This window comes from Geotrypetes seraphini, chromosome 4 (genome assembly GCF_902459505.1).
Source record: "Geotrypetes seraphini chromosome 4, aGeoSer1.1, whole genome shotgun sequence".
Taxonomy (NCBI): Eukaryota; Metazoa; Chordata; class Amphibia; order Gymnophiona; family Dermophiidae; genus Geotrypetes; species Geotrypetes seraphini.
The window spans coordinates 40,659,768-40,685,718 of NC_047087.1; the positions used below are offsets into that span (position 1 = coordinate 40,659,768).

Consider the following 25,951-nt stretch of genomic DNA (forward strand, 5'->3'; position numbering starts at 1 on the left):
AGCTCTCTTAGAGACTCCCAGCAGGCCCCTTCCACTTAGTGTTCTATCCTGAGCAGAGTGAGATCGCAGCCCACGTCTTTTCCCTGGCACCCTGATAGGAATATTTTAGTCATGGAGCATTGAAATGATCCTCAGGGCTCTTTAAAAGTAGCCAGAATAATGACTAGGCTGTATTTTATGGCACAGGAATGTCAACAGATGTTCGCTCAGCATAAGGTAAATTCCTTGGCTGCTCAGGTAACCAGGTGCATGTCCCTGCCAAGTGAGGGTGGTGTAGTATTAACGGATATGCTTGATCACAGAGTGGATGTGGTCCTAAAGAGACAGTTCAAAGTTTTGAACTTACGGATCAAAGCAATTACAGCAGCTTCTTTTGTGGCACATGCTTATCATACCAAGATGCAAGGGCTCACTATGGCAGAGAACGAGCCTTTACCCCAGCTTATGCTAGCAGGGGGTGGATTATATGGGCGATGCTATCTACGACATCATCAGAGTCATAAACAAAGCCTTGGCTTATTTGATTTCAGCCCACAGAATGCTCTGGATCAGGCAATGGACGGGAGATTCCACTTCTAAGGCTACTCTCAGCAGACTCCCTTTCAGGGAACAGATGTTGTTCAGAAAGGATCTGGATGATCTGATGGCCAGCTTGGCAGATCGCTGGCCAAAATTTCTGCCTGACAGCAGACCGCAAACATGTAGAGTTTCTGGGTGGTCTAATTTTTGTAATTCCAGGTGCTTTCGACAGTACTCAGGAGGTGCCTCATCTCAAGGATCAACACAGAGATTCACAGGACATAAGCAAAACTAAGCCTCTCATCCTTTTCCCTCTTCAACCTCCAAGAAGACGCAATGATGCCAGGACTGAAGTCTTTCCCCTGAGGATAGGAGGAAGGCTCTCGGTGTATGCGGAGGCCTGGGAATAAATCTCATCAGACCGCTGGGTGCTGGAGATCATTCAGAGAAGGTACAAGCTCAAGTTCTCCCATCCCCTAACAGACTGGTATGTGGACTCCCCGATGGGACACCCAGAAAAGTCATGCAGCATTTAAGCAACAGTACAGAGACTTGTAGAAATTAAAGTCATAGAGCCAGTGCTGCCAGAAGAATTGGGCTTGAGCAGATACTCCATCTACTTCTTAGTGCCCAAGAAAGGCTCATAAGAACATAAGAATAGCCTTACTGGATCAGACCAATGGTCCATCAAGCCCAGTAGTCTGTTCTCACGGTGGCCAATCCAGGTCACTAGTACCTGGCCAAAACCCAAGGAGTAGCAATATTCCATACTACCAATCTAGGGTAAGCAGTGGCTTCCCCCCCTGTCTTTATCAATAATAGACTATGGACTTTTCCTCCAGGAATTTGTCCAAACCTTTCTTAAAACCAGCTACGCTGTTCTGGATCTCAAGCACATCATCAAGGTCCTGAAATCATGGAAACCGTGCAGTCTGTTATCACAGCGGTGGCTCCGGAGGAATTTCTTGCTTTCCTATACTTGACAGAAGCCTACCTTCACATTCTCATATTTTCAGAACACAGGAGATTCCTGAGATTCCATGTGCTAGAGAGACATTATCAGTTCTCGATGCTCCCCTTTGGGTTGGCAACAGCATATTGCATGTTCATCAAGGTGGTGGTGGTGGTGGTAGCGCACTTCCGCATGGCAGGATTGCAAGTGTATCCATATCTGGATAACTGGCTGACCAGAGCCCCATCGTGGATCAAGTGGTACAGGTCTTGCAGAACCTGGATTGGATAGTGAATTTTTGAAAGAGCTAACTGGTTCCATCCCAATCCCTGTAATACCTGGGAGTACTATTAAACATGGCAGATTTTCGGGTCTATCTTACAGAGGTACTCGGACAGAAGCTTTGCACTCAGATAATGGACATGATGGCCAAACCAGCTCTGTCTGTGTGACACTATCTCTAAGTATGAGGCTCCATGGCAACCACTATCCAGTCCCTTTTTGAAACTCAATATCGTACTCTGTCCTATCACCTCTTCTGGAAGCGCATTCCAGGTGTCCACCACCCTCTGAGTGAAGAACTAACTAGCATTTGTTCTGAATCTGTCTCCTTTCAATTTTTCTGAATGCCCTCTTGTTTTTGTTGTCCCCACTAGTCTAAAGAATCTGTCCCTCTCCACCTTCTCTATGCCTTTCATGATCTTATAAGTCTCTATCATGTCCCCTCTAAGTCTCTGCTTTTCCAGGGAAAAGAGCCCCAGCTTCTCTAGCCTTTCAGCATATGAAAGGTTTTCCATGCCTTTTATCATCCTTGTTGCTCTTCTCTGGACCCTCTCGAGTATTGTCATATCCTTCTTAAGATATGGCGACCAGTATTGGATGCAGTACTCCAGATTCGGGTGCACCATCGCCCGATACAGTGGCAGGATAACTTCTTCGTTCTGGTCGTGATACCTTTTTTGATAATGCCCAACATTCTGTTCGCCTTCTTTGAGGCCACTGTGCATTGTGCCGCCGGCTTCATTGTTATATCCACCAATACCCCCCAGTCCTTTTCTAAGTTGACTTCCCCCAGTACCATCACTCCCATCGTATAGATATACATCGGGTTCCCCTTCCCTATGTGCAAGACTTTACATTTCTCTACATTGAAGCTCATCTGTCATTTTTTTTTCCCCACTCACTCAGTTTGTTCAGGTCTCTTTGTAGTTCTTTACATTGCTCAACAGTTCTAACCCTACTGGAGAGTTTTGTGTCATCCGCAAATTTTATAACTTCCCACTTCGTCCCTGTTTCCAGGTCATTAATGAATATTGTGACCTGGCCTGTCCCTGAGTAGGTGGGAAACTGGACTCAGACCACAGGTAGATTTATTAATGCGCCTTTTATGTGGCTCGATGAACAAAACCCCGGAGGACGGATTTCTTAGGAATTGGAAGCAGGTTTATTAAAGTTTTCAAAAAAAAAACAAAAACACACAAAAAACATGTTCTTCACATTTTCCTTCACTAAGCATAACAGGGGCTTCAGTCCTTGTGCCCTGTCTGGAGCTTCCCGGTCCATAAAATAAAGCAGGCTAACATCCCAACAGAAACAAAGCAAAGGTTTGGCTTTCAAATTCTCCCACACAAAAATGACCGTAGCCAAGCCCAACCTGGGCTAACTCTCAGGAGCTTCTTACCCCTCCAAGTCCTCCAGAGGTAAGGCAACTAAACAGTTCTATCAATTACTTTTCAATTGGGCAGAAGTGCCCTGAGCCTGCTTCAAACACTGCTAGTGTTCAGGGCTTCAATTAGCCTAGACTGGCTTATTGAGGAAAGGGGCAAGACCTCTCATATCTCATACTCCCCTAAGTCCATGTCTTCCCCGGGCTCACTCTTCCCAGGAAGGCTGTTCATTTCCCAGTCCATAGATCCATAACCCTGGCTGGTTCTCCACCCTGTGTCCTCGGGCTGCTTCTCCAAACCCCCGTCTTGCCTGGGTGTTAGCTCCTTGCCAACCGGTCCTTTCCACCGCCCCTCTCTTGGTGCACCCTCCTGGGGTTTGTACAGCCAGGCAAGGTCGCGACCAGGGCCTTCAATCTCCCACCTGCTGGGTTGTCTCCTGGATAGCAAACGGGGCTGGGGCACAGGAACTCCTTGGAAGCTGCACTCCCTGCTGGTGGCTGGCTGATTGTGATTAGCACCAGCTGAGCTCCCCAACTGATTTCCCCTTGTTGGTATTTGAGGCTTTCTGACCTGCATACCTCGAGTGTTAACCCCACCCCCTCCTGAGTTGGGTTTAGGTTTCAGAGAAGGAGGAAAGGAGTAATAGGGGGAAGAATTCGGTTCAAGTACCCTCCCCCTCTGGCTCTTAGGCTGGGATATGACCGGGTTTTTCTCTTCCCTTCCTGGCTGTGCCGGCTCCATGCCAGGTTTTCTCAGGCCCAGGGCAGGGTGCATGCTGGGTTTCGTAGTTCTTTTGGCTGGGACAGGGGCTTCCCTGTCACAATATATTGAACAGCAGCGGTCCCAGTACTGACCCCTGTGGGACACCACTCGTGACCCCTTTCCAGTCAGAGTAGTGTCCCTTTGCCCCAACCCTCTGTTTCCTGTCCGCCAGCCAATTTTTGATCCATCTTCCACCCTGTGGCTCCACAGTTTCCTTAGTAGGCGCTCATGGGGTACCTTGTCGAAGGCTTTTTGGAAATCCAGATATACGATGTCTATGGGGTCACCTTTGTCCAATTGTTCGCTTATCCCCTCAAAGAAGTGCAGTAGGTTCGTTTTGCATGATCTTCCTTTACAAAAACCATGCTGGCTTGTTCTCATCAGTTTATTTTTTTCTATATGCTCATTGATTCTGTCCTTGATCAAAGATTCGGCCATCTTCCCCAGAACTGAGGTCAAGCTCACCGGTCTGTAGTTCCCCGGGTCGCCTCTTGATCCTTTTTTGAAGATAGGTGTAACATTTGCTGTCCTCCGGGATTACCCCTGTTTTCAAATCTGCTGCAGTAACTCTGCTGTTTCGTCTCTGAGCTCTTTCATTATTCTCGGGTGGATTCCATCTGGGCCCGGAGATTTGTCAGTTTTTAATCTATCTATCTGTTTGAGTACGTCTTCGAGGCTTACCTCCATGCATGATAATTTTTCCTCTTGATCTCCCTTGAAGATTTTTTCCGTTTCCGGCACGTTGGATGTGTCTCTCTTGTAAAGATCGATGAGAAGAACATGTTTAGTCTGTCTGCCACCTCTTCTTCCTCCTTCACCACTCCTTTCCTATCTCCCTCATCCAGAGGTCCCACCTCCTCCCTCGCCGGCTGCTTTCCTTTCACATATCGGAAGAACAGTTTAAAATTTCTTGCTTCCCTGGCTAGTCTCTCTTCATATTCTTTTTTTGCTTTTCTGACCACACGGATACATTCTTTTTGATGCTTCCTGTGCTCTTTCCAATTTTCCTCAGTTTTATCCTTTTTCCACTTCTGGAATGATTTTTTCTTGTCTCCTGTCACTCTCTTTATTTCATTGGTTATCCACGCCGGGTCTTTTGTTTGATTCTTTTTGCACCCTTTTCTAAATCTGGGTATGAACAGGTTTTGCGCCTCATTTACTGTGTCCTTGAATAAGGACCAGGCTTGCTCCACAGCCTTTGCTTTCTTGGAGCTGTTTCTGAGCTTCTTTCTCACCATTAGTCTCACGGCACCATAGTTCCCTTTCTTGAAGTTAAACGTTGTTGCAATGGTTCTCTTTCCCTTTGGCATTCCTACTTCCACTTTGAACTGGATCATGTTGTGATCACTGTTTCCTAATGGTCCCACTACTTTCACTTCCTTTGCAGGTCCTTTCAGCCCGTTGAGGATTAGATCCAGAATAGCAGACCCTCTCGTTGGTTCCTTGACAAGCTGCTCCATGAAGCAGTCCCATATAGCTTCCAGGAACTCCGTTTCCTTTGTACATTTTGAAATTTCAAGACTCCAGTCTATCCCAGATAGTTGAAATCTCCCATAACAATGGTGTTTGTGTTCTTACATTCCCGCTTCAACTCGGCTTCCAGTTTTGTATCATTTGCTTCAGTTTGCCCAGGTGGGCGGTAGTACAGTCCCATCTTTATCTCGGATCCATTTTTTCCTGGTATTTTAACCCATAGTGATTCCAGTTGGTCATTTGTCACTGCTGCGTCCACTCTGGTCGAGTGAATGGTGTCCTTTATGTATAGTGCTATTCCTCCTCCTTTCTGATATGTCCTGTCTCTTCAGTAGAGCTTGTACCCTGGCAGTACTATGTCCCATATGTTTTCCTCGTTCCACCATGTTTCCATGATTATGTCTAGGTTCTCATTTTTGGCCATGACTTCTAATTCCCCCATTTTGTTCTTTAGGCTTCTTGCATTAGCGTACATGCAGTTCAAGTCCTGGTATTTTCTCTTCCTTGTTATTTTCCCTTACGTTTCATTCTTCTTTCTTCCTGACCTGTCGACTCCTGATTTTTGTCTTTCTCTTGTGGTACGTTCTTGTTGTCCTCCTCTTGTTCCTTCCCTTCGTCTTGCTCCATTTTGACTTCCCCTTGTAGTACGTTCCTCCTATCCTCCTCTTGTTTCGTCCTGCTCCCTTGTTTTTTCAGCTCCTGTTGTGTGCCATTTGTGTCTTCCCGGCATTTTTCCCACTCAGTATCATCTCGGGATACTTTCTTCCGAATCATCGACACCTGGTTGACTGTCGGCTTTCCCCTTCTACTTAGTTTAAAGCTTGCTCCATTGCTCTCCTGACGTTGTTTGCTAGTAGTCTAGTTCCCGCCGTGCTCAGGTGTAGTCCATCTCTCTTGAAGAGCTTGTTCTTGCCCCTCTTCCTCACACCATCTCCTCATCCACGCATTTATTGATTGTAGTTCCGTCTGTCTCTTCACATCTGCCCTTGGTACTGGCAGGATCTCTGAGAACGTTATCCTCTGAGTCCTCATCTTCAGCTTCCTTCCTAAGATCTTGAACTGTTTGGTAAGTACATTCCTGCTGTAGTCTCCTGTTGACATCATTCGTCCCGACGTGGACTATCACTGCCATCCCTTCCGTCCCTGCTCCTTCCAGGATTCTTTCAATTTTGTCAACAATGTCCTTTGTTCTTGCTCCTGGGAGACAGGTCACAAGCCGATCCTCTCTCCCTCCTGCTATGTGAATGTCCACTTGTCTTAGGATTGAGTCTCCCACCAGGATTGCAGATTTCCCCTTTTTCAGCTTCCGCTGCGGTCGCAGGTCCGTGTCCTTGGTGTGCTTCGTTTCTTCTCCCTCTAGGCACTGGTAGAATCTTGCCTATTCTTCCTGCGAGATTCCTCTATGGGTTCCTTCCGTTTTTGTGTCAGATGGTTCTCGTCCTCCATTTTGTGTATCTTCTTTGTTCTTGCGCTGCTCATGTTCTTGTTCTTCCACTCTCCTGTAGGCATCCTCAATGAACTTCTCGAGCTCCCTGACTTGTTCCTCGATGTGCCTCTCTCGCATAGGGTCTTAGGCTGTCTGGAATGGGTCTTCTGAGATGTAGAGTCCCTCCAGTTCCTGGATCCTGTGCTTCAGACGACTGACTTTGCTCTTCAAGCTTTTCATATGCATCCTCTCCAGAATGCTTTACTATCTTGGTGGTCCCCACAAGCAGACTCCCTTGAAATGACTCTCCAGTGGATTCCGGAATCCCACCGCAGTATGAGTTGGTGGCTTCGTCCACATTCGTTATTATGGGGCATGCCCCTCAGAATAACTTTTGTGGGTGATTCTCACAACGGATGTCAGTCTGTTCGGCTGGGTAGGCCATTGCAGTAGGTGCCCAGACCAGGGGCGGTGGTCGACCTCCTAGAGAAAGTTGTCCATCCACAATTTGGGGCTTTGGGCCATTCGATTGGTGTTACAGAAACTGGTGAAAAGTGGAAGGATAGGAGGTCTGAGTAGTCTTGGACAATGCTATAGCGTTGACTTATGTCAATCACCAAGGAGGCACCAAGAGTGCACAGCTGAGCCTAGAAGCCCACTTATTGGTCCAGTGGGCATAGCTGCACCTACAGATGACCTCCATGGTGCATGTAGTGAGAGTGGACAATGTCCATGCCGATTACTTCAGCAGGAAGACCTTAGACTTGAGAGAATGGGCATTGTCTGCAGCAGTGTTCCAGTCCATCATTCTTTGATGGGGTCAGCCAACTTTTGATCTGATGATTACAATCAGGAACAAAAAGGTGGACAGTTTTTTCAGTCGAAGATCCAAGGCTGGACGGGAAGGCCTGGATGCCCTAGTCCAGCCTTGACCAAAGAACGAGCTCTTGAATGTGTTTGCTCCATGGCCCATGATAAGGCAAATACTTCACAGTATAGCAAACCACCTGGAGAGAATGCTCCTTGTAGCACCGTATTGGCCATGCAGGCTGTGGTACGGAGACTTAGTGCATCTATAGAGGGACAAGGGTCTCAGACTGCAGGGGGAGCCTGATCCTCTCAGGGCCCTTGGTCTTAGAAGATCCGGATTGCTTTGGCCTTGCAGCATGGCTCATGAGTGCAAAGGATACTTTGAGGTAGTCATTGCTACTCTCCTTAGATTGAGAAGTCTACAATGGTCTCTGCTCTCGCTAAGGCATGGGAAATATTTCAACACTGGTGTATGAAAGAGAAGATGGAGCCGTTTAGTGCTCCGATTGCAGAGGTGCTAGCTTTCTTCCTTTGCAGCTTGCATCTCTGTTTATTTTTAACCATTCTCCTCATGTTATCATAGTCTCCTTTTTTAAAGTTAAAAGTCTATTGGATTTCCTATGCAAACTTATTCCAGGGATTATATAAAATCTGATCATGTTGTGATCACTGTTATCAAACGGCCCCAGCTCCATTTACCTCCAGTGCCAATTCAAGCGCTCCACTAAGAATTAGATCTAGAATTGCTTCACTTCTTGTTGGTTCCTGAACTAGCTGCTTCATAAAGCAGTCCTTGATTTCATTGAGAAATTTTATCTCCATAGCATGCTCTGATGTTAAATTTACCCAGTCAGTATCGGGGTAGTTGAAATCACCCATTATTATTGTGTTACTCAGTTTGTTAGCCTCCCTAATTTCTGATAACATTTCAGCATCTGTCCATTCATTGTGGTCAGTCAAATGGTAGTATACACTTTCATTATTCTTTTCCCCTTTATATATGGATTTACTACGCATAGGAATTTCAAGGTGTGGGGCGTGGCTTGGAAGCGCATGAGCACAGTCAGATAAACGGTAAGCTCCGTCCTGACAGACCTTTTAAAGAATAAATAAGTTACAAAATTTTTTTTTTCATTTCAAAAAGGTGAATTTACTATATTATGGCATCCGGGAAACAGGTAAAGGCTGATTCAGCTTTTACAGCGACGGGAAGCGCTAAAAGGTCAAAGCCTGAACCAGCAACCCCCTCGAAAAATCCGTTACCGAAGGACAATCTGGATTATAATGATATTCTTGCTTAGCTACGGGCAATTAAAGAAATCGTATTGGACAACTCAAAGAAAATACAGGAATTGAAAGAGGAAATTTCAATTCTTAATTAAAAATAAATGGAACTAGCTGAAAACAAAATGGAGAATTTAGAGAAAAGGATTGAGGCTACCGAAGCAGAAATTAAAGCCCAATCATAAAAAGATTTACTTTTTATGAAATACTTACGCGGGAGCTGGAGGATTGTTGTAATAGAGAGAGAAGGAGTAACCTACGAAGGGGTAGAGAAAAATAACCCGACTTCCTTTTTGGAGAATCTCCTCCCTAAAATCCTGCCAGTTAAAACGAAGTTCCCCTTAGAAATCGAAAGAGCCCATAGGATACCTTCAAAAAGAATAGAAAATCAAAGGGGACCGCATCCATTGATTTTCAAACTTTTAAGGCACCAACATGCATTGGAGATATGTCAACTTGCAAAGGAGAATAAAAATTTAAAGTTTCAGGATACCCGTATTCACATAGTGCCAGACTTTGCGCGAGCAACCGCAGCAAAAAGAAAGAGATTTCTAGACTTAAGGCCACAATTGAGAAGCATCAGGGCCAAATACGGGTTAATTTATCCTGCGATTATGAGGGTGACATAGAAATAAAACAACAATTTTCGAGGAGCCAAAAGAATTGCAGGAATTTTTAAGGCAAATGGAGGAACCAATGTCTTCATAAGCCCTACCAGTTTGTTTAGAGATAAGGGAAATTATTTGTTGATGTTGTTTATTTGAGAGGGTTTGCCTGGGGAAATTGAATGTGATAGATTTGATATCTAAATATAGATATTTTGAGTCTGTCATTAGATAAGAAAAGTGGTTACAGTTTTAAAATTAAACGTTTAACGGCTCATGAGATGAGACGTTGATGGTAGAATGTCAGACTGCATCTGTCTTGAGACGTCACTGCAATAACGGATTTCTGAAATGGAAGCAGGAGAGAATCTTAATATGGAAGGAATCGCATGAAAGACAAATTTACGATACTAGTGTGACTATGTATTGAAGAATATGACAGAGCATATAATCATCGTAAGATCAGTGAAAGTGGAAAGAAGGGAAAATTTTCTCTTAATGCGATATTGGAGAAGTATAATGAAAAATTTCATGACGTATATTTCTTCATGATATTAGCTCTGTTTTCATCTTGGCAGAATGTTTTCATCTATTTCTTCTTGTTTCCCCCATGTGCACACCTTTTGATTCATTTAAATAACATCAACCTTATATGCTTGGAGGTCATTCAAGGCAGATAAGTAGATCAATATTTTACTAGTCAGGAAAACTGAAATGGAATTTATAACTGGTTAAGAAGTTGATTGGAAACATCTGTTGGTTTATGCAGCTCATAAAGTGTGGATATACTGGACAACTTTGGAGCACTTGATAATAGACTGGTTATTAAATGTGATATTAATAGAGAGGAATTCAACTGTTTATTTTGCAGGTTTATAGATATAAATTTGTAGAAGTGGAAAGTATATTGGGGATTGAGATACTACTTAAAAAGAAATGATATTGAAATATTGGAAAATACATACTAAATTGATAAGTTAATGATTTAATTGTTTATTTAGATATGTCTGTTTATTGATTTATAAGATGTCTGAATGATGTATTAATTTCTTCATTCATTATTTATTTAATATGAGAGATCACAGTGATATAACAAAAGATTTTATAGTTAAAATAGTAAAACATTTATTGAATGGGTAATTAATTTTAGGATATGAGTTAAAAAAGGTAAAATGAAATTGTTATTAATTAAGGGGGTAGGTGTTTTTTAATGAATAATGCAGTAATTTTAATAAGATTAGAGGGGTAAACTATGATTAGATATGTAATTGAACATAGGGTTGGAATACATTATTCAATATATCAATATATATTGTTTACTCTATTTTGGGATACTATTTAAATGATTCTTGAGAATCAACTTTGTTATTGATTAGCTTTGTTATTTTGAAATGGATAAAATATTAGATGAATTATTATGATTCTGGCAAAGGATTTAAGGTTAGTCTGTCAGGGGTTTTCTTATTACCTGATCTAATATGTATGTTTTCACTTTTTATAATAATATGGGGGGTAGGGTGGGTGAAAGGAAGGGGTTGGGTGGGTGGAGAGGGATAAAATTTTATGTTCAAAGTTTTAAAATTGGGAAAATGGTATATATTCAGGAGACTCAAAATAGTAATAAATACTTGATTTTGATTAGATGTTTTGATTATACAGCTTATGATGGCATTTAAAATTTTTTCGTTGAATGTTAATGGCCTAAATCATCAGGATTAAAAGGAAAAAAAAAACACTCACTTATTTGAAACAACAGAATGCTGACGTTTACTATATACAGGAGACTCATCTATCTGCGGTAGAGTCAAAGAAATTGGAAGGAGGTTGGGTGAAACAATGATTTTCGCCCAAGCAATAGGGAAAAAAGCAGGGGTAGCTATTCTTATAAATAAGAAATGTAAAGCTAATTTCCATTTAATTGGTTCAGATCCCTTAGGAAGATGGGTACATGTAGATATGAGTATGAGAAATAATACCCTGGCATTATTTAATGTGTATGCCCCCTAATTTGAACCAAAATGAATTTTTTAAAACATTGCTGCTTCTAAAATAATAGTGGCTGGAGATTTTAACACTGTTATGGACCCATTGATGGATAAAAAACCGAGGAAATGTATGAAATCATTAGGATTAGATAATTTGGTACATTCTTGTGATTTGAAAGATATATGGCGAATACTTCATTTTAATGATTGGGAATTTTCCTTTTGTTTACATGTCATAAGTCTTTTTCAAGAATTGATTATATTTTTGTCTCAAATCAAATAGTTCAGCAGGTGACAAAGGCCTCCCTAGGTCCAATCATTTTGTCTGATCATGGTGGTATATGGATTGAATTTAAATTTGCTGAACAAGAAGATAATAGATCTGTATGGAGATTCGATAATACATTGCTTGCAGATACAAAGTTCCTTGAAGAATTTCAATTAAAAATTAATGAATTTTTTCAAATTAATTTATCAGAAGAAATCTCCATGGAAAGTGTATGGAATGCCTTTAAGACTACCATGAGAGGTAATATTATTTCTTACTCTGCGTTTATTAGAAAAGAACTTAAAAAATAATTTTCTAATATGGAAAAAGAAATAAAAAATCTAGAGTCTAGATTGATCGATAAATGGGAGCAAAGTACTCTACAGCTTTATTAAAAGCAAAGGGTTAATATAATGAAATGTCTTCAAAATTGGTAAGGAAACATTTGTTTTATCAGCAGACTGTATTATGGGAACTCAAATAAGGTGGGAAGATTATTGGCAAATTAACTTAAAGAAAAGAAGAACAAAAATCATTGCAATTAAGATGATAAAGGTTTTACACATATTCAAATTGGAGATATTTTAAATCAATTCCTAAATTTTTATAGGAAACTTATATTCTGAGCCTTATGACAATAGGGAAAAGGATGGATTAGAATTTTTGAAGTTAATTAATGGACCAAAGATTCCCGAACATATTAAAAGAAGTTTAGATGAGCCTATATCATTAAAAGAATTGGAAACAGCGTTGAAGTCTCTTAGAGTTGGATCCGCTCCAGGTGGTGATGGTTTCACGGTAGAATTTTATAAATCATTTCAAATTACTTTACCTCATTTATTAAATTTGTATCAATCTCAACTAACTAAAGGTTGCATTATAGGTACTATGGCAGAGTCATTAACTATAGTTTTGCTAAAGCCAAATAAAGATCCCACTTTGGTTTCAAACTACAGGCCTATTTCATTAATCAACGTAGATGGAAAACTTTTGGCTAAGATATTGGCTTTACGCTTAGCCAAGGCTCTCCCTTTTATTATTGATATGCACCAAACTGGGTTTGGTGCATATCAATAATAAATAATAATAATAGCAGATTGGCTTTTCATGTGTTGAATTTAACAAAAGCCATGAAAGATCCAGCTTTTTATTTGTCCTTGGACACAGAGAAGGCCTTTGATCGGGTGGAATGGACCTTCATGTATCAATCTATGGAATGGTTTGGAATAGGTTCAGGATTTATACGAATGATTCAAACATTGCATAGCTCCCCTGCTGCTAGATTGTATATTAATAATAATTTTTCAGAACGTTTTAGTTTGCTGAGGGGGGTAGATAAGGCTGCCCCCTGTCTCCTTTGCTTTTTGATATTCTTTTGGAACCCTTGTTATTAGCTATTCAACAAGTAAAGGAGATACAGAGTATTCCTTATTCAGATTGGGAATACAAGGTCTCTGCGTATACAGATGATATACTGCTTCATTTGAGAAATCCTGAAACAACCATTCCATGCTTACTTGAATTGATTGAGAAATTTGGAAAATTCTCAGGATACAAGATAAATTGGAGTAAATCAGAAGTTCTTCCACTAAACGTACATTGTACAAAAGGATTGTTTGATTCATTTTCTTTTATATGGAAAGAAGATGGTTTAAAATATTTAGAAATTTGGATAAAAAATACGATGGAAGACACAATGAAAGAGAATGAAAATCTTTATTGCAGAAGATAACAGAAATGTGCGAGCAATGGAATCCTTTACATCTTTCTTGGTGGGGGAGAGTCCAAACTATTAAAATGATGATACTGTCTATGGTTTGTTACCAAATGAGTATGTTACCGTTTTTTTTAGAGGGTCCTTTTATAAAAAATTAAACAGTATTCTTACAAAATTTGTTTGGCTAGGTAAAACTCCTAGAATTGCTTTAGTTTCTTTACAACAACCAATTACAGAGGGTGGGGTAAATTTTCCCAATTTTTATAGATATCATCAAGCCTATATCTTACGCCAGGGTATGTATTGGGTCCTCCCAGAAATCATGGATAATACCCCAGACTGGCTATGGTTGGAATGGCGACTCATGTTTCCCATGCGTTTATGTCATGTTCTCAGTATCAAAATGCCTAGATTATATAAGGAAAACAGAATATTAATGAATACATGGAAAACATTACGATATGTTAGTAACTTAACACCTGTTCCAGTATATAAATGAACAAATCAAACTATATGGCTAAACTCCAAGATTCAAATTGGCGGATTTAAGGTCATCTGGAAGCATTGGATGATTGCAGGGATACGTATTTTGGATGATGTTATTTCAAATGGTAAACTGCTTGATTTTTCACAGTTGCAATATAAATATGGCCTCAATAAATCGCAAAGCTTTAGATGGATGCAACTGAAGCAGGCCATTCAGGCGGAGTTCCCTGAATGGAAAACTCTTAACAATCAATATAGTTTAGAGTTCTTATGCTTTCAGGTGGACTTCCTTGGACATCAAGCCACACAGTGGTTTAAACTGTGGATTAGTTAATAAGAAGCCTAAAAATAATTAGTTAAATGGATTAGTTAATAAGAAGCCTAAAAATGGTCTTAGAGATATTTGGAGCTTTGAGATTAAGCATCAAATTACTGCGTCTCAATGGCCACGAATTTGGTCTTGGAGGATAAGATCTACAGTGTCCACATCTATGAGACAAACTTGTTTTTTTTCTCTTACATAGAGCTTTTGGACCCCAGTTAGATTACAAAAATTGAATATTTCTAAGTCTAATAGATGCTGGCATTGTAATCTCAAAGTTGGGACTCTAGATCATTTATTATTCTACTGTCCCTTTATTTTAGCCTTTTGGAAATCAATTTGGGGCCAAATAATCTGTTTATTGGAGAATCCTGTGGCTCTGTCTTATGATACAATTCTATTTGGTATGTCAGTGAGAACACAGAGCCAATTTTCATAAAAAAATAATCAGCTATTATTGATTATGACAGGGGTCGCCATACAACATATCACATCTAATTGGAAGAATTGGAGTAGACTCAAATATTGTTTCTGGTGGAATTCGTTATGTCAAGTTTATAAAATGGAAAGAACAATTGCGTTACAAAAAAGAAATTATAATAAATTTAAAGAGATCTGGGGGCCATTGACAAAATTTTGCAATGAATGAATACCATTTTTCCAATACAAGTATAAATGCAGATGAAAGGTGGGGTGAATTCTGAATTTGGGTAAATTTTGGTTCTCTGGTTAAGATTTCTTCTTTGATATATTTGATTTGATATAATGTGGAAGGGGTGGAGGGAAGAGATCAGTTCTTATGTATTAAGGTTAAAATAATAAGAAATTCAAGTGATGTATGCATTTCAATATGTCAATTAATTATAAACTTGTAAGAGATAAAATGAATAAAGAATTTTTTTTAAAAAAAAAAGGAATTCCAAGGTGTGTTTCTGCTCCTGTAGAATTTTCAGTCCATTCAATTCAAGGTCCTCCTTAACATATAACGTTATGCCTCCACCTATTTGAACCACTCTTTCCTGCAATATAGTTTGTACATCATTATGACAGTGTCCCATTGGTTATCTTCCTTCCACCATGTCTCAGAGATGCCCATTATATCTTTCTTTTCATTTAGTGCAATATATTCTAACAATCCCATCTTGTTTCTTGGGCGTCTGGCATTTGCATACAGATATTTCAAACAATGTTTATTATATCTATTTACAGTTTGCTAATGAGTTGCAAATTATCCATACCAATCTTTAAAATCAACCTGCTCTGTATTTAAAGAAACCTGGTCTACTGTGGCCTGTTTTGCAATCAGCATGCTCTATCTTCCCTTTTATTTTATTATTTTTTTATTGAAAAGCTTTATAGTATATAAAAAAATTACAGCATAGTAAAGAGCAAAACAAAGCAAAAATACAATCACAATCCACTCACCAGATAGTCAATAATCCTAGCAAAGGATAACATAGTCAAGAAAATAGAGAAACTGTCGGCACTCTATACACTGCAGACTATTCCCCCACCCCCCATTTTCCCAGTGACCAACAAACTTATTGCCGCAGGAAAAAGCTCCTCCAAATACAGCCATATGCATGGTGCTTTACATCCTGGAGAGCAGTAAGCTGATACATATGTTGCCAGCCTCTATACCACCATAGACCAAGTTGGCGGCACAGGTTGGTTCCAACGAGCCGCTAGCTCAAGGTGCGCAGTCGTGAAAGCCAACTTACAGAAACTAGACTCCCCCTGCACCAGGTACAACTCATGCCAATATAATAATGCATGTCACTAGGAGGTAGGTATTAGTGTATTCAGAATCCCACCTATCAAAAGCCCACCCACTATGCCCAGGGGCAAACTCAGAATTATAGCGGAAAAGGGCAAACGACGAATAAGTCCTATTCTGTAACAATAATCGCCGTACCCTGCGTCACACCCGCAAAGTCATTACTTTAGAGGAGAGAACACCCGGAACCCTAATCCCCAACGGAACCCATGGAAGATGCAACCAAGGAACCCCCCACCGAATCCTGCTCAATCTCCATCAATAGCTTGGGATCCTGTGCTTGCCACTCAATAAGGGCCCATAATTGAGCAGCTTGGTTATACCTTCCAGGACATGGAACCGCTAACCCACCCTCATGCTTATTTGGATAAAGTACATGCCTCCCCACGTGATGACGTCGCCTAGCCTTAATAAAGCGAAAAATGCTGCGCAGTAAGCCTTCCAAGATAGGGTGCCGCACCCAGAATGGGAAAGCTTAAAAGAGAAATAATGGTACCATCGTTTTGACCACTTCAATACGCCGCAACCAAGAAAAATACATTCCACCTCAACTATCCAAGTCTGCTTTAATCCGATGGAATAAGGGAGCATAATTTAGGTCATATAAGTTGGTACCCTAGAATAACGTAAGGCAGTTTTAACCCACCAAAAAGGAAAACGCTGATGCAAATGCTCAATAGTCCCCCTGACAAGTTCACATTCAGCAATTCTGACTTGCCAACATTCACCTTAAAATCCGAGACCACACTGAACTCTTCAACTCCGCTTACACCGCTGACAACGAATTCTCCTGTACAGTACAGAATTCTCCTGTACAGTAAAAAGCAGGTCATAAGCAAAAAGACTCACCTTATATTCTTCCCTGGGACATACTTAAGCCCTTCACCAGTGGATTACCATGTATTCTCAAGGCTGAGGGTTCAACAAACAAAGCAAAAAAATGGGTGAAAGCGGACATCCCTGCCGCGCCCCCCAGAACAAAGAAAAGGTATTAGAATAGACCCCCCCATTGATCTTCACCGAAGCCATCGGGTTGGTGTATAAAATTTGAATCCACTCCCGCATCCGAGGTCCCGGTCCCAGTTCTATAGACTCCAAGACTTGAAAGAGTAAAGGCCAAGAGACCCTATCAAAGATCTTCTCTGCATCGATGGATAAAAGACCTTTTCTAACAAGTTAAAACACCCGCCTGATGCATAAAAGACCTTTTCCAACAAGTTAAACACCCGCCTGATATCCACCACCTGACAGCCCACAGCAAACCCGGATTGATCCAAATGAATCAGTCGGGGAACCCAACTCATCAGGCGATCTGCCAGGACTCTAGTAATGATTTTTCTGTCGACCCCCCCCCCCCTCCAATAGGGAAATCGGGCGATAGGAAGCACATTGTGAGCAATCTTTCCCCCCTTTAGCCAGAATGGGAACCCCCACCAGCCGCATGAAAAAAGGAAGTTGATTACCCCATTCCAAAGAATTCAAGAACAATAGAAGTGACGGCAACAACAAATCTTGATAATGCTTATAATATTTGACAGTAGATCCATCCAAACCCAGTGATTTTCCTATTTTCATGGATCTAAGCGCTCGCTTCACTTCTATCAATGTGAGATGGCAGTCAAGAAGGATCGCATCCCACTCCTCAATCTGTGGTAAGGAAAAGGGTGCTAAGTATTGTTCCTGATCTTGTCTCGTCCCCTCTCCATCCGAGATGTAAAGTTGTGCATAATACTCCACAAAGCGGTCCCTAATCTCATCCTCCAGTCTCAGCACTTTTCCCGAGGCTGCCTGTATGGAAGAGGAGATGTTCCTCGATTGGCGGACTTTCAGCCTATGTGCCATCAGTCTACTGGCTTTATTGGAAAACTCAATATTTTTGCTGCAACAATTGAAGATTAAAGCACAGACGTTCCAGTTCATAGGACTGTAAACCTCTGTGGTCCCTCTGCAACTGCCGACCCACCTCCTTATTCCAAGGCTGATGCTTATGTAAACCCTCAAGCCTCTGTATTTGGGACACAAGCAACTGCATCTCCTCTCTTCATTTTTTCTTCCTGAAAGATGCTAAGCCAATTATTCTCCCCCGTAGGATAGCCTTCAAACCCTCCCATACTGCTTCCTGAGAGGCCTCCCCTCCCATATTCAAATCCAAATTCTCTTGGATCCACCCTCCTATTTGCTCCCTCACATCTGGATCATCTAAGAGGCTGTCATTAAACCAACAAAATTTCCTCCCGGAACTTTCAGAGAACATGGAGAGCTGCATCCACACTGGGGCATGATCAGACTATGTAAGCTGCTCAGTCCCTGCACACTCCACCTGTTGCAAAAGGTCCCTTTCCACAAAAATACAGTTGATCCAGGAATATGAAGCATGGATGGAAGAGTAATGGGTAAAGTCCCTCTCCAGCAGGTACAGCCACCGCCACCCATCTGCTACATTTAATGCTTTAAAAGCTGTCTGAAATAATTTCCAATCCCTCCTTCCATAACCCTCCAGCCCTACCCAAATTAGGAGCCATAGTGAGATTGAAATGTCCCCCCCCCACATCTGAATTAGAGACCCAGTCTTAAATTGTAAAATTTTTGGTACCAGAGACCTCAGAAATTCTCCTTGTCCCTCATTAGGAACATAGGTATTCACCAAAGAGTATAAAGGTACCCTTCAACATAACCTCCACCATGACATAATATAATTTATATTTATATACCGCGGAAATGCCGCGGAAATGTACAAAAGAATATAAGAAGAAATTAATAACATTGAAATTGGTTAAACCATGTGGAAGTACATCACACAGAAACTCCCTACCGACCTTGGGGATCTCTTACCACTCTCTGGACATCACAGTGAAGTCCCTTACAAAAGAGTATACCTTCCCCCCCTCTTCTTGGAAGTCCCTAACTGGGAAGCCCAAAAGGAGACAGGATAGCGTGGGACCCATACCAAACGTTCATGAGATTTCAACAAGTGTGTTTCCTACACAAAACATATAGAGGCATGCAGCCTATCCAAAAAAGGCCTTCCATTTGTAAGAAGAATTAAGGCCTCAAATATTATATGACACTAACTTAAGCCCCCCCATGACCTTGTCGAGAAAAAGAAGAAGCTTCACAAAGATTCCCCCCCACACACTCCAACCATGCCCCCTAATCCCTCCTGTCCTCCTCCCCCATCCTCCAAGTGGGATCAACAAGACCTCCCATCTTATATCAAGGAAGTAAACTTCTTCCAGTGCCCAATACACAGTATGAAATATAAATTCCAACAGTTTCCCAGATAAAGTAGCTACAACTCGCTAATATCCTGAACCACACAAACACCAATACTCCCAACCGCTCCCTCTCTCATCCCCTCTCTCCATCATTCCATTATTCTCACCCCCACAGGAACAAGAAACCTAACCATCTTCCACTCACTCCAAACTCAGTAAAGAACACTGAAAACATGAATCAATAGATAGCCTGGAAAGAAATCCAGACACCAGGCACAGTTCAGGAACTGGAATCAAAGTTCATCAACCTGCCACCAGTGTTGGTTGTGCCCCTCTGCAGACTTCCTGCTCCACCCTCTGCCATCGAAATGGTGCCAATTGCATCCCGGCATTCTGTACAATCTCTGCAGTAGCGCTCGGCTCATCTGGGACCTCGATCCTTGCTTTTTGCAACAGAGTGTGCGCCTCCCGCACCGATGACACTCTAGTGTGGATCCCATTGATGGTAATAAGGAGCCCAAATGGATGTCCAACAATATCTCATATTGGCTTTAGCGATCTCACAGAAGGAGTGGCGCTTTTTCAGAGCACTAGCCACTAATTCCTGATAGAATTCCTGGCGATGGCCCTTCCAAGTCAATATCGAGGTCTCTGGCCCTACGCAGGATCCGTTCTTTAAGCACAATGTCCTTGGGTCTATCAGCAGCGTGAGGTCCCAAAGCCCTATGTCCTCTTTCGATGTCCAACTCCACAATTTCCTCCTGAAGCAGCCACCGCAACAAAGTGGACATCATCGCCCTGACATCCTTATATATATATATATATATATATATATATATATATATATTTATTTATTTTTTTTTTATTCAGTCTTCTAGACCGTTTTCCCAGGGGAGCTCAGAACGGTTTACATGAATTTATAAGCATTTTCCCTGTCTGTCCCGATGGGCTCACAATTATAGGCTGTCACTTCCAGGAGACCTGACACCCGCAAATTGTTTCTACGGGTGCGATTCTCTAAATCCTCCATCTTGTCCAGCAGCAATTGATAATCCTCAGTGATTTCCTCTATCTTTCTCTGAACCCCAGTTACACCATCCTTGCAGCCTTCCAGGAAGGGTCTCTACCACCACCACTCATGTAGCCAGTTCTTCCATACCATATCAGAATGAAGCTCCTGCATCGCTTCTCGCACTTGGACCACCACCGCAGAAATCTCTGCATTTTCCATAATGTGTGTTCCACGTACCCGTGGCCCTGTTTCTCTGTCGCTTGCAACGTCATCTTTTTACTTTCTCCTTTGGTTTTAGTGCAATCGACAAAGCACTCAATCCACCACCTCTTGCTGCAAAAAAGTTATTCTCTCCTCTTAAATAGGGCTAGATCGGAGCTCCTGAATTAAGCTCCCATGTTCTTTTGAGTAACTGTCTGCATTCCCCCAGTTTCTAGTTTAAAAGCTGCTCCATCTCCTTTTTAAATGTTGATGCCAGCAGCCTGCTTCCACCCTGGTTAAGTATGTCGCCCAGTTCTTAACAAATTTAAAACCATCCTTCCTGCACCATCGTCTCATCCACACATTGAAACACCGAAGCTCTGCCTGTCTCTTGAGTCCTGCGCGTGGAACAAGGAACACTTCTGGATTTTAACTTTCTATCTAAGAGCCTAAATTTGGCTTCCAGAACCTCCCTACTACATTTCCCTATATCATTAGTACCCACATGTACCAAGACAGCAGGTTCCTCCCCAATACTATCTAAAATGTTATCTAGGTGACTTGTGAGGTCTGCCACCTTTGCACCAAGCAGGCAAGTTACCAAGCGATCCTCATGTCCACCAGCCACCCAGCTATTTACAGGCCTAATGATTGAATCTTCCACTATAAAAGCCATCCCACTATAACAGCCGTCCTTCCCTCCTGGACAAAGTATTGAAGTTACTGTAAATCAGGAGAGTGTTACCTTGACGTTGCCAATTAGTTTTGAGTCTCAGATCATCTTTTTGTTCTGACAAGTCCATCTAAGCGAGGGAAAACTGTGTCTAAGGCTTCTATATCCACATTGATTAGATTGGTAAGCAGCCACCAATCTCGTTGAAAGCACGTTCCACAAGAGTTGTGGCTTCCTTATGGGTGGAGGCTTAGTAGAGCAGGTTCATGATCCATCTTTTATACCTTTTACTAAATTTTTATAGAATGGACGTAGCAGCTAGGAAGGACGCCACTTTGAAGGCAGATTCAGGGAACTGCTTTGATACATCCTTATGATTCAGGACTATTAGACACATTACACTAGAAAGAAAGATTAGGTTCTTATCTCTAATCTTCTTTCTTATAGATGTGTCTTGTAGTTTTGAAGCCCTGCCCTGTAGGTGAACTTTGCCTGCTTTCTGTCTGTTAAGAGTGTGTATGCCTGGATTGGAGAATTTTTCTGTTTCTCAGCTAAAATGAGTTAAAAAAAAAAATAAATAAAAAATAATGTATAGCTGTGTTTCTGCTTGAAAGCAAGCCATGTGAGTAGCTACGAGTTCCATAAATGTTAGTGCTGGTTGCATGCAGGTTTTGTCATGGGTTTTACTTATGTTATTTGTTGTTACAGAGCAGACCAGAGGTGTATTGTTGGGGAGTTCCCCTTTCCCCTCCTTCCTGTTATATATCCTATTACAGTGGTTCATGGCTGCTTTGGTACAAACTGAGGGGGCAGGAGCTAGCCCACTGGAAAGGAAGTGGAATTGAAAGATGTGATATCCTTCTGCAATCAACTTGTGGGTTCAGATGGATAACCCTACGGTTCAGAATTACTAGACACAAGAAGATTATTGAGGTATAAACCTAATCTTTCTTAATAGAACTATTTAAAAAACACAATTTATCTTTGCTCTTCCTTTTTTATATACAGTAGAATCTCAACTAACCAGCATTCAGTTAATTGGTACTCTCAACCAACTGGCAAAAAATTGTCTCCTGCGCTCCTTAGACCAGTGTTTTTCAACCTTTTTTGGGCAAAGGCACACTTGTTTCATGAAAAAAATCACGAGGCACACCACCATTAGAAAAAGTTAAAAAATTTAACTGTGCCTATATTGACTATATATAAATATATAGGAATCAAATAAACACAAAGAAAGTATTTTATAATGCTGCCACCGCCACTGGGGAATAGGCTGCCACTGCCGCCATCGGGAACAGGCCGGCACCGAGTTCTCCCTGCTTCTCTTCCCCGAAGGGCCGACCAACTCTCGCCACCCGTCGTCAATTCTAACGTCGGAGAGGACGTTCTAGGCCAGCCAGGCAGCGATTGGCTGGCCCAGAACGTCCTCTCCGACGTCAGAATTGACGCGAGTGGCGAGAGTTGGCCGGCCCCACAGGAAAAAGCAGGGAGAACTTGGCGCCGGCCTGTTCCCGATGGCGGCGGTGGCACTCAAGTGGCTAAAGAGCCGCAGTTTGCCGGCCTAGGGACAACACTGGAGGGTGACCAGCTGTGCACCCCCTTGGGACGTAAACCCGGCGTGGGGCAGACCGCCCCCCCCACCCTGGTATGCCACTATCTGTACCTCACTCCCTCCCTATGACCAAAAATTCTTTCTTCTATTCCCCGTGTACACAACCATCTCTTTCCCTCCCTTCCTCTCTCCCAAGTCCATTTCTTCTGTGTCCAAAAACGCATTCCCTCCCCCACCTCAGCATCTCTTTACCTCCCTTCCTCTCTCCCAAGTCCATTTCTTCTGTGTCCAAAAATGCATTCCCTCCCCCACCTCAGCATCTCTTTCCCTCCCTTCCTCTCTCCCAAGTCCATGCCTTCTGTGTCCAAAAACCCATTCCCTCCCTTCCTCTCTCCCAAGTCCATTTCTTCTGTGTCCAAAAACGCATTCCCTCCCCCACCTCAGCATCTCTTTCCCTCCCTTCCTCTCTCCCAAGTTCATGCCTTGTGTCCAAAACGCACTCCCTCCCCCCTTTTGTGGTCCGTGTTTGCCTCCCAGCCCATCTTTGCAACTTTCTCAGCAAAACGAAGCTCAAGCCGCGAGGCTTGTCTTCTGCTTCCTGCCTGCCCTGCCGCGCACAAATAGCCGAACGGAAGTATTCTCCGACGTCAGCGCTGACGTCGGAGGGCAGGCTTTGCTTAAGCCCTCCCTCCGACGTCAGCGCTGACATCGGGGAACGCTTGCGATCGGCTATATATTAGCTGCAGGGCAGGCAGGAACAGGAGACGAGCCTCGCGGCTCGAGATGTATTGAACTCCGCGGGTCCACCGTCCAGCTCTCTCCTGTCCACGTGGGGCGGACCGCCCCTCTCCCTAGACTGGTGGTACTGCCCTGATGGCGGCCCTGACCGTACGGCACACCAGGCAACATCTCGCGGCACACTAGTGTGCCGCGGAACAGCGGTTGAAAAACACTGCCTTAGACAACATCTAAAGTGGTGCTCCTGACCCAGTAACCTCCCCTCCCTCCAGCCACAAATCTCCCTCCATTCCTGAAACAATAGAGCCGGCTCTGACAACCTGCTCCCTCACTCACCAGTTGATGTAGCGGCAGCTGGTGAGCAGAGGAAATGTCAGTAAACAGGCAGCTTCTAGCCAACCCTAGCAGGGCCTTTCCTCTGCCATAGATGCCAGATAACTAAGATTCTACTGTGAATAAGAGAGACTTGCAAGTGTAGGAAATCCATGTAGTTTGATTAACTTTCCCTGATAATGTTTTTAACCAGGAAACCATATCATCTACAATTATTGTGGATGCTGAAGAAAGTGAAATCTCTTCTCAGGAGATTGAGCCACAGAATATTGTAAATGAGCTGAAAACAGAAATACAAGGTAAGATCAAGTTCTCTTTCTTGTGAATGATTTTGAGAGATCTGATGTATGTGTATCACATAGGGGGAATTCAGTAAATGGTACCCAAAGTTTGTCACTGGAAGGATCCATGCTAAACTAGAATTCTTGCACAATCCCACTCTATTCGTGGACAAGTGGGTTATGCATCTCATGTCACCAGACTGCTTGTAAGAAACTTCATTTACATACTTTTTTGACCCTCCCTCTTACCTGAAGGACTGCCCTCTGGTTTCCAGTTGCATTCCTACAAGCCAGACTGTAGGAGCTTGTCTTTTCTGCTCGTGTATTCTGCAAAGGGTGCTCTGCGTAGAACGTCCTTTATAGCTTATCATGATTCTCGCACCTAACTTTGGGTGCTATATTTGTCTGCTAAAATCTGGTGTACTGCTGGTGTCCAACTAAGGCACAAAAATGAAATTATTCTATAACATTACAACTAAATTCTGGGAACGCCTATGCCCTTCCCACAGCCATGGCACTCTTTGCAGCTGAGCACAAGAAAAGATAGGCACTCACTAGCAAATTCTATGTAGTCTTCCTAAAATTAAGTGCCTACCTTTAATTGGTTAATATGCTTAATTAGTGCTGATAATTAGCACTAATTCCATAATTTACGTTAATTGAATTGAAAGTTAGCACCGAACTTGGAAAAAGCGAGTCTATAAAAAGAAAGTGCCAAGTCCAGAACACCTACCTAAAAGTGAGTGTGGTTAGGGATGGATTGTGGACTTGTTTTTGAGTTAGGCACCTCTTTTTGAATTAGGCTCCTAACTTAGGCGCAGGTATTTTGACGAAGAAAACCCTGGCATAAATATGGTGTACCTAAAGTTAGGATGCCTAATCATGCTTTACGCCGCTGTTTTGCCTAGCTGTACCTGTCGCAACAGGCCATTGCAAAACATGTTTGACACCGACTGATTTCTATAAAGAGAATAGAACAGCACACATTAACTTCTAAGAAAAGGTATAGTATTTATTTACAAAGAAAGATACATCACCGTGGGTGCCTATGCCTGCATCCTTAGCCTCTCACAAATCAGGAAGCCCTACAACAATCCGGTTAGGAGCTCTTTCCATGGGAGGGGGTCAGTTGAGCTTCAACCATAACATTGAGAGGCTTCCTTCTTATACATGCAATGTTTACCTTTCAAATACAGACAGGATAGCACATGTCCAAAAACAAGCCATCTGTTTGCTGTTATCAGTATACAAAGGTTCAAATATGGTCAGAGAGGACATCTGTTCTGTCTGCATAACAACCAGGTTTCAGCAGGTAATGCAAGAACTCAGATAAGAACTCAAGTGAAACTGGCTAGAACTTAATTAGCTAGAGCAATGTTTCTCAACACACAGTACCTGGGCCGCTTGTTGGGGGTGCGTGGCCTGGCCATCGCAAAGGATATTTCCTGCCCGTCTGTCAAAACACCGCTGACAGAGATCCCTCCTTCCTGCCTGCCCCCCTCCGCCGAAGCCGCTGCTGGGGATCCCTTACAGTCTCCACCTTCCCCCCCCCCACACACATACACAAGCCGACCCACAGGGATTCCCTCCGAGGTTAGAGCTGATGTCAGATGAAAGCCTTCGGGGGGTGGGGGGGGGGGAGTTCCCAGTTACCTCTTTGTTCAAGCCGCACTCGCTCCTTATCCCAGGACAAGCAGGCAGCATATTCTTGACTGATGGGTGATGGCACTGACGGAGGCCCGGTACGGACAATTTTAGAGTGATTGCACTCTAAGAACATGGAAAGTTCTAGCAGGCTGCACCGCGCACGCGCAAGTGCCTTCCCGCCCGACGGAGGCGCGCGGTCCCCAGTTTCTTAGTTTCCGCGGAGCTAAGAAGACGCACGTTTCAACG

The 25,951-nt window shown here is 42.6% G+C and overlaps 1 protein-coding gene across 3 annotated transcripts in view; it reads left to right on the forward strand.

The window, feature by feature from the left end:
* Positions 1-25,951, forward strand: part of CEP89 (centrosomal protein 89) — a 182,446-nt gene that overhangs the window by 28,533 nt on the left and 127,962 nt on the right. For all 3 annotated transcript variants that reach the window (XM_033942233.1, XM_033942232.1, XM_033942235.1), the window contains exon 5: positions 23,971-24,076. In XM_033942233.1, coding sequence (XP_033798124.1) covers positions 23,971-24,076 — 106 coding nt within the window. The remainder of the gene's footprint in view (positions 1-23,970; positions 24,077-25,951) is intronic.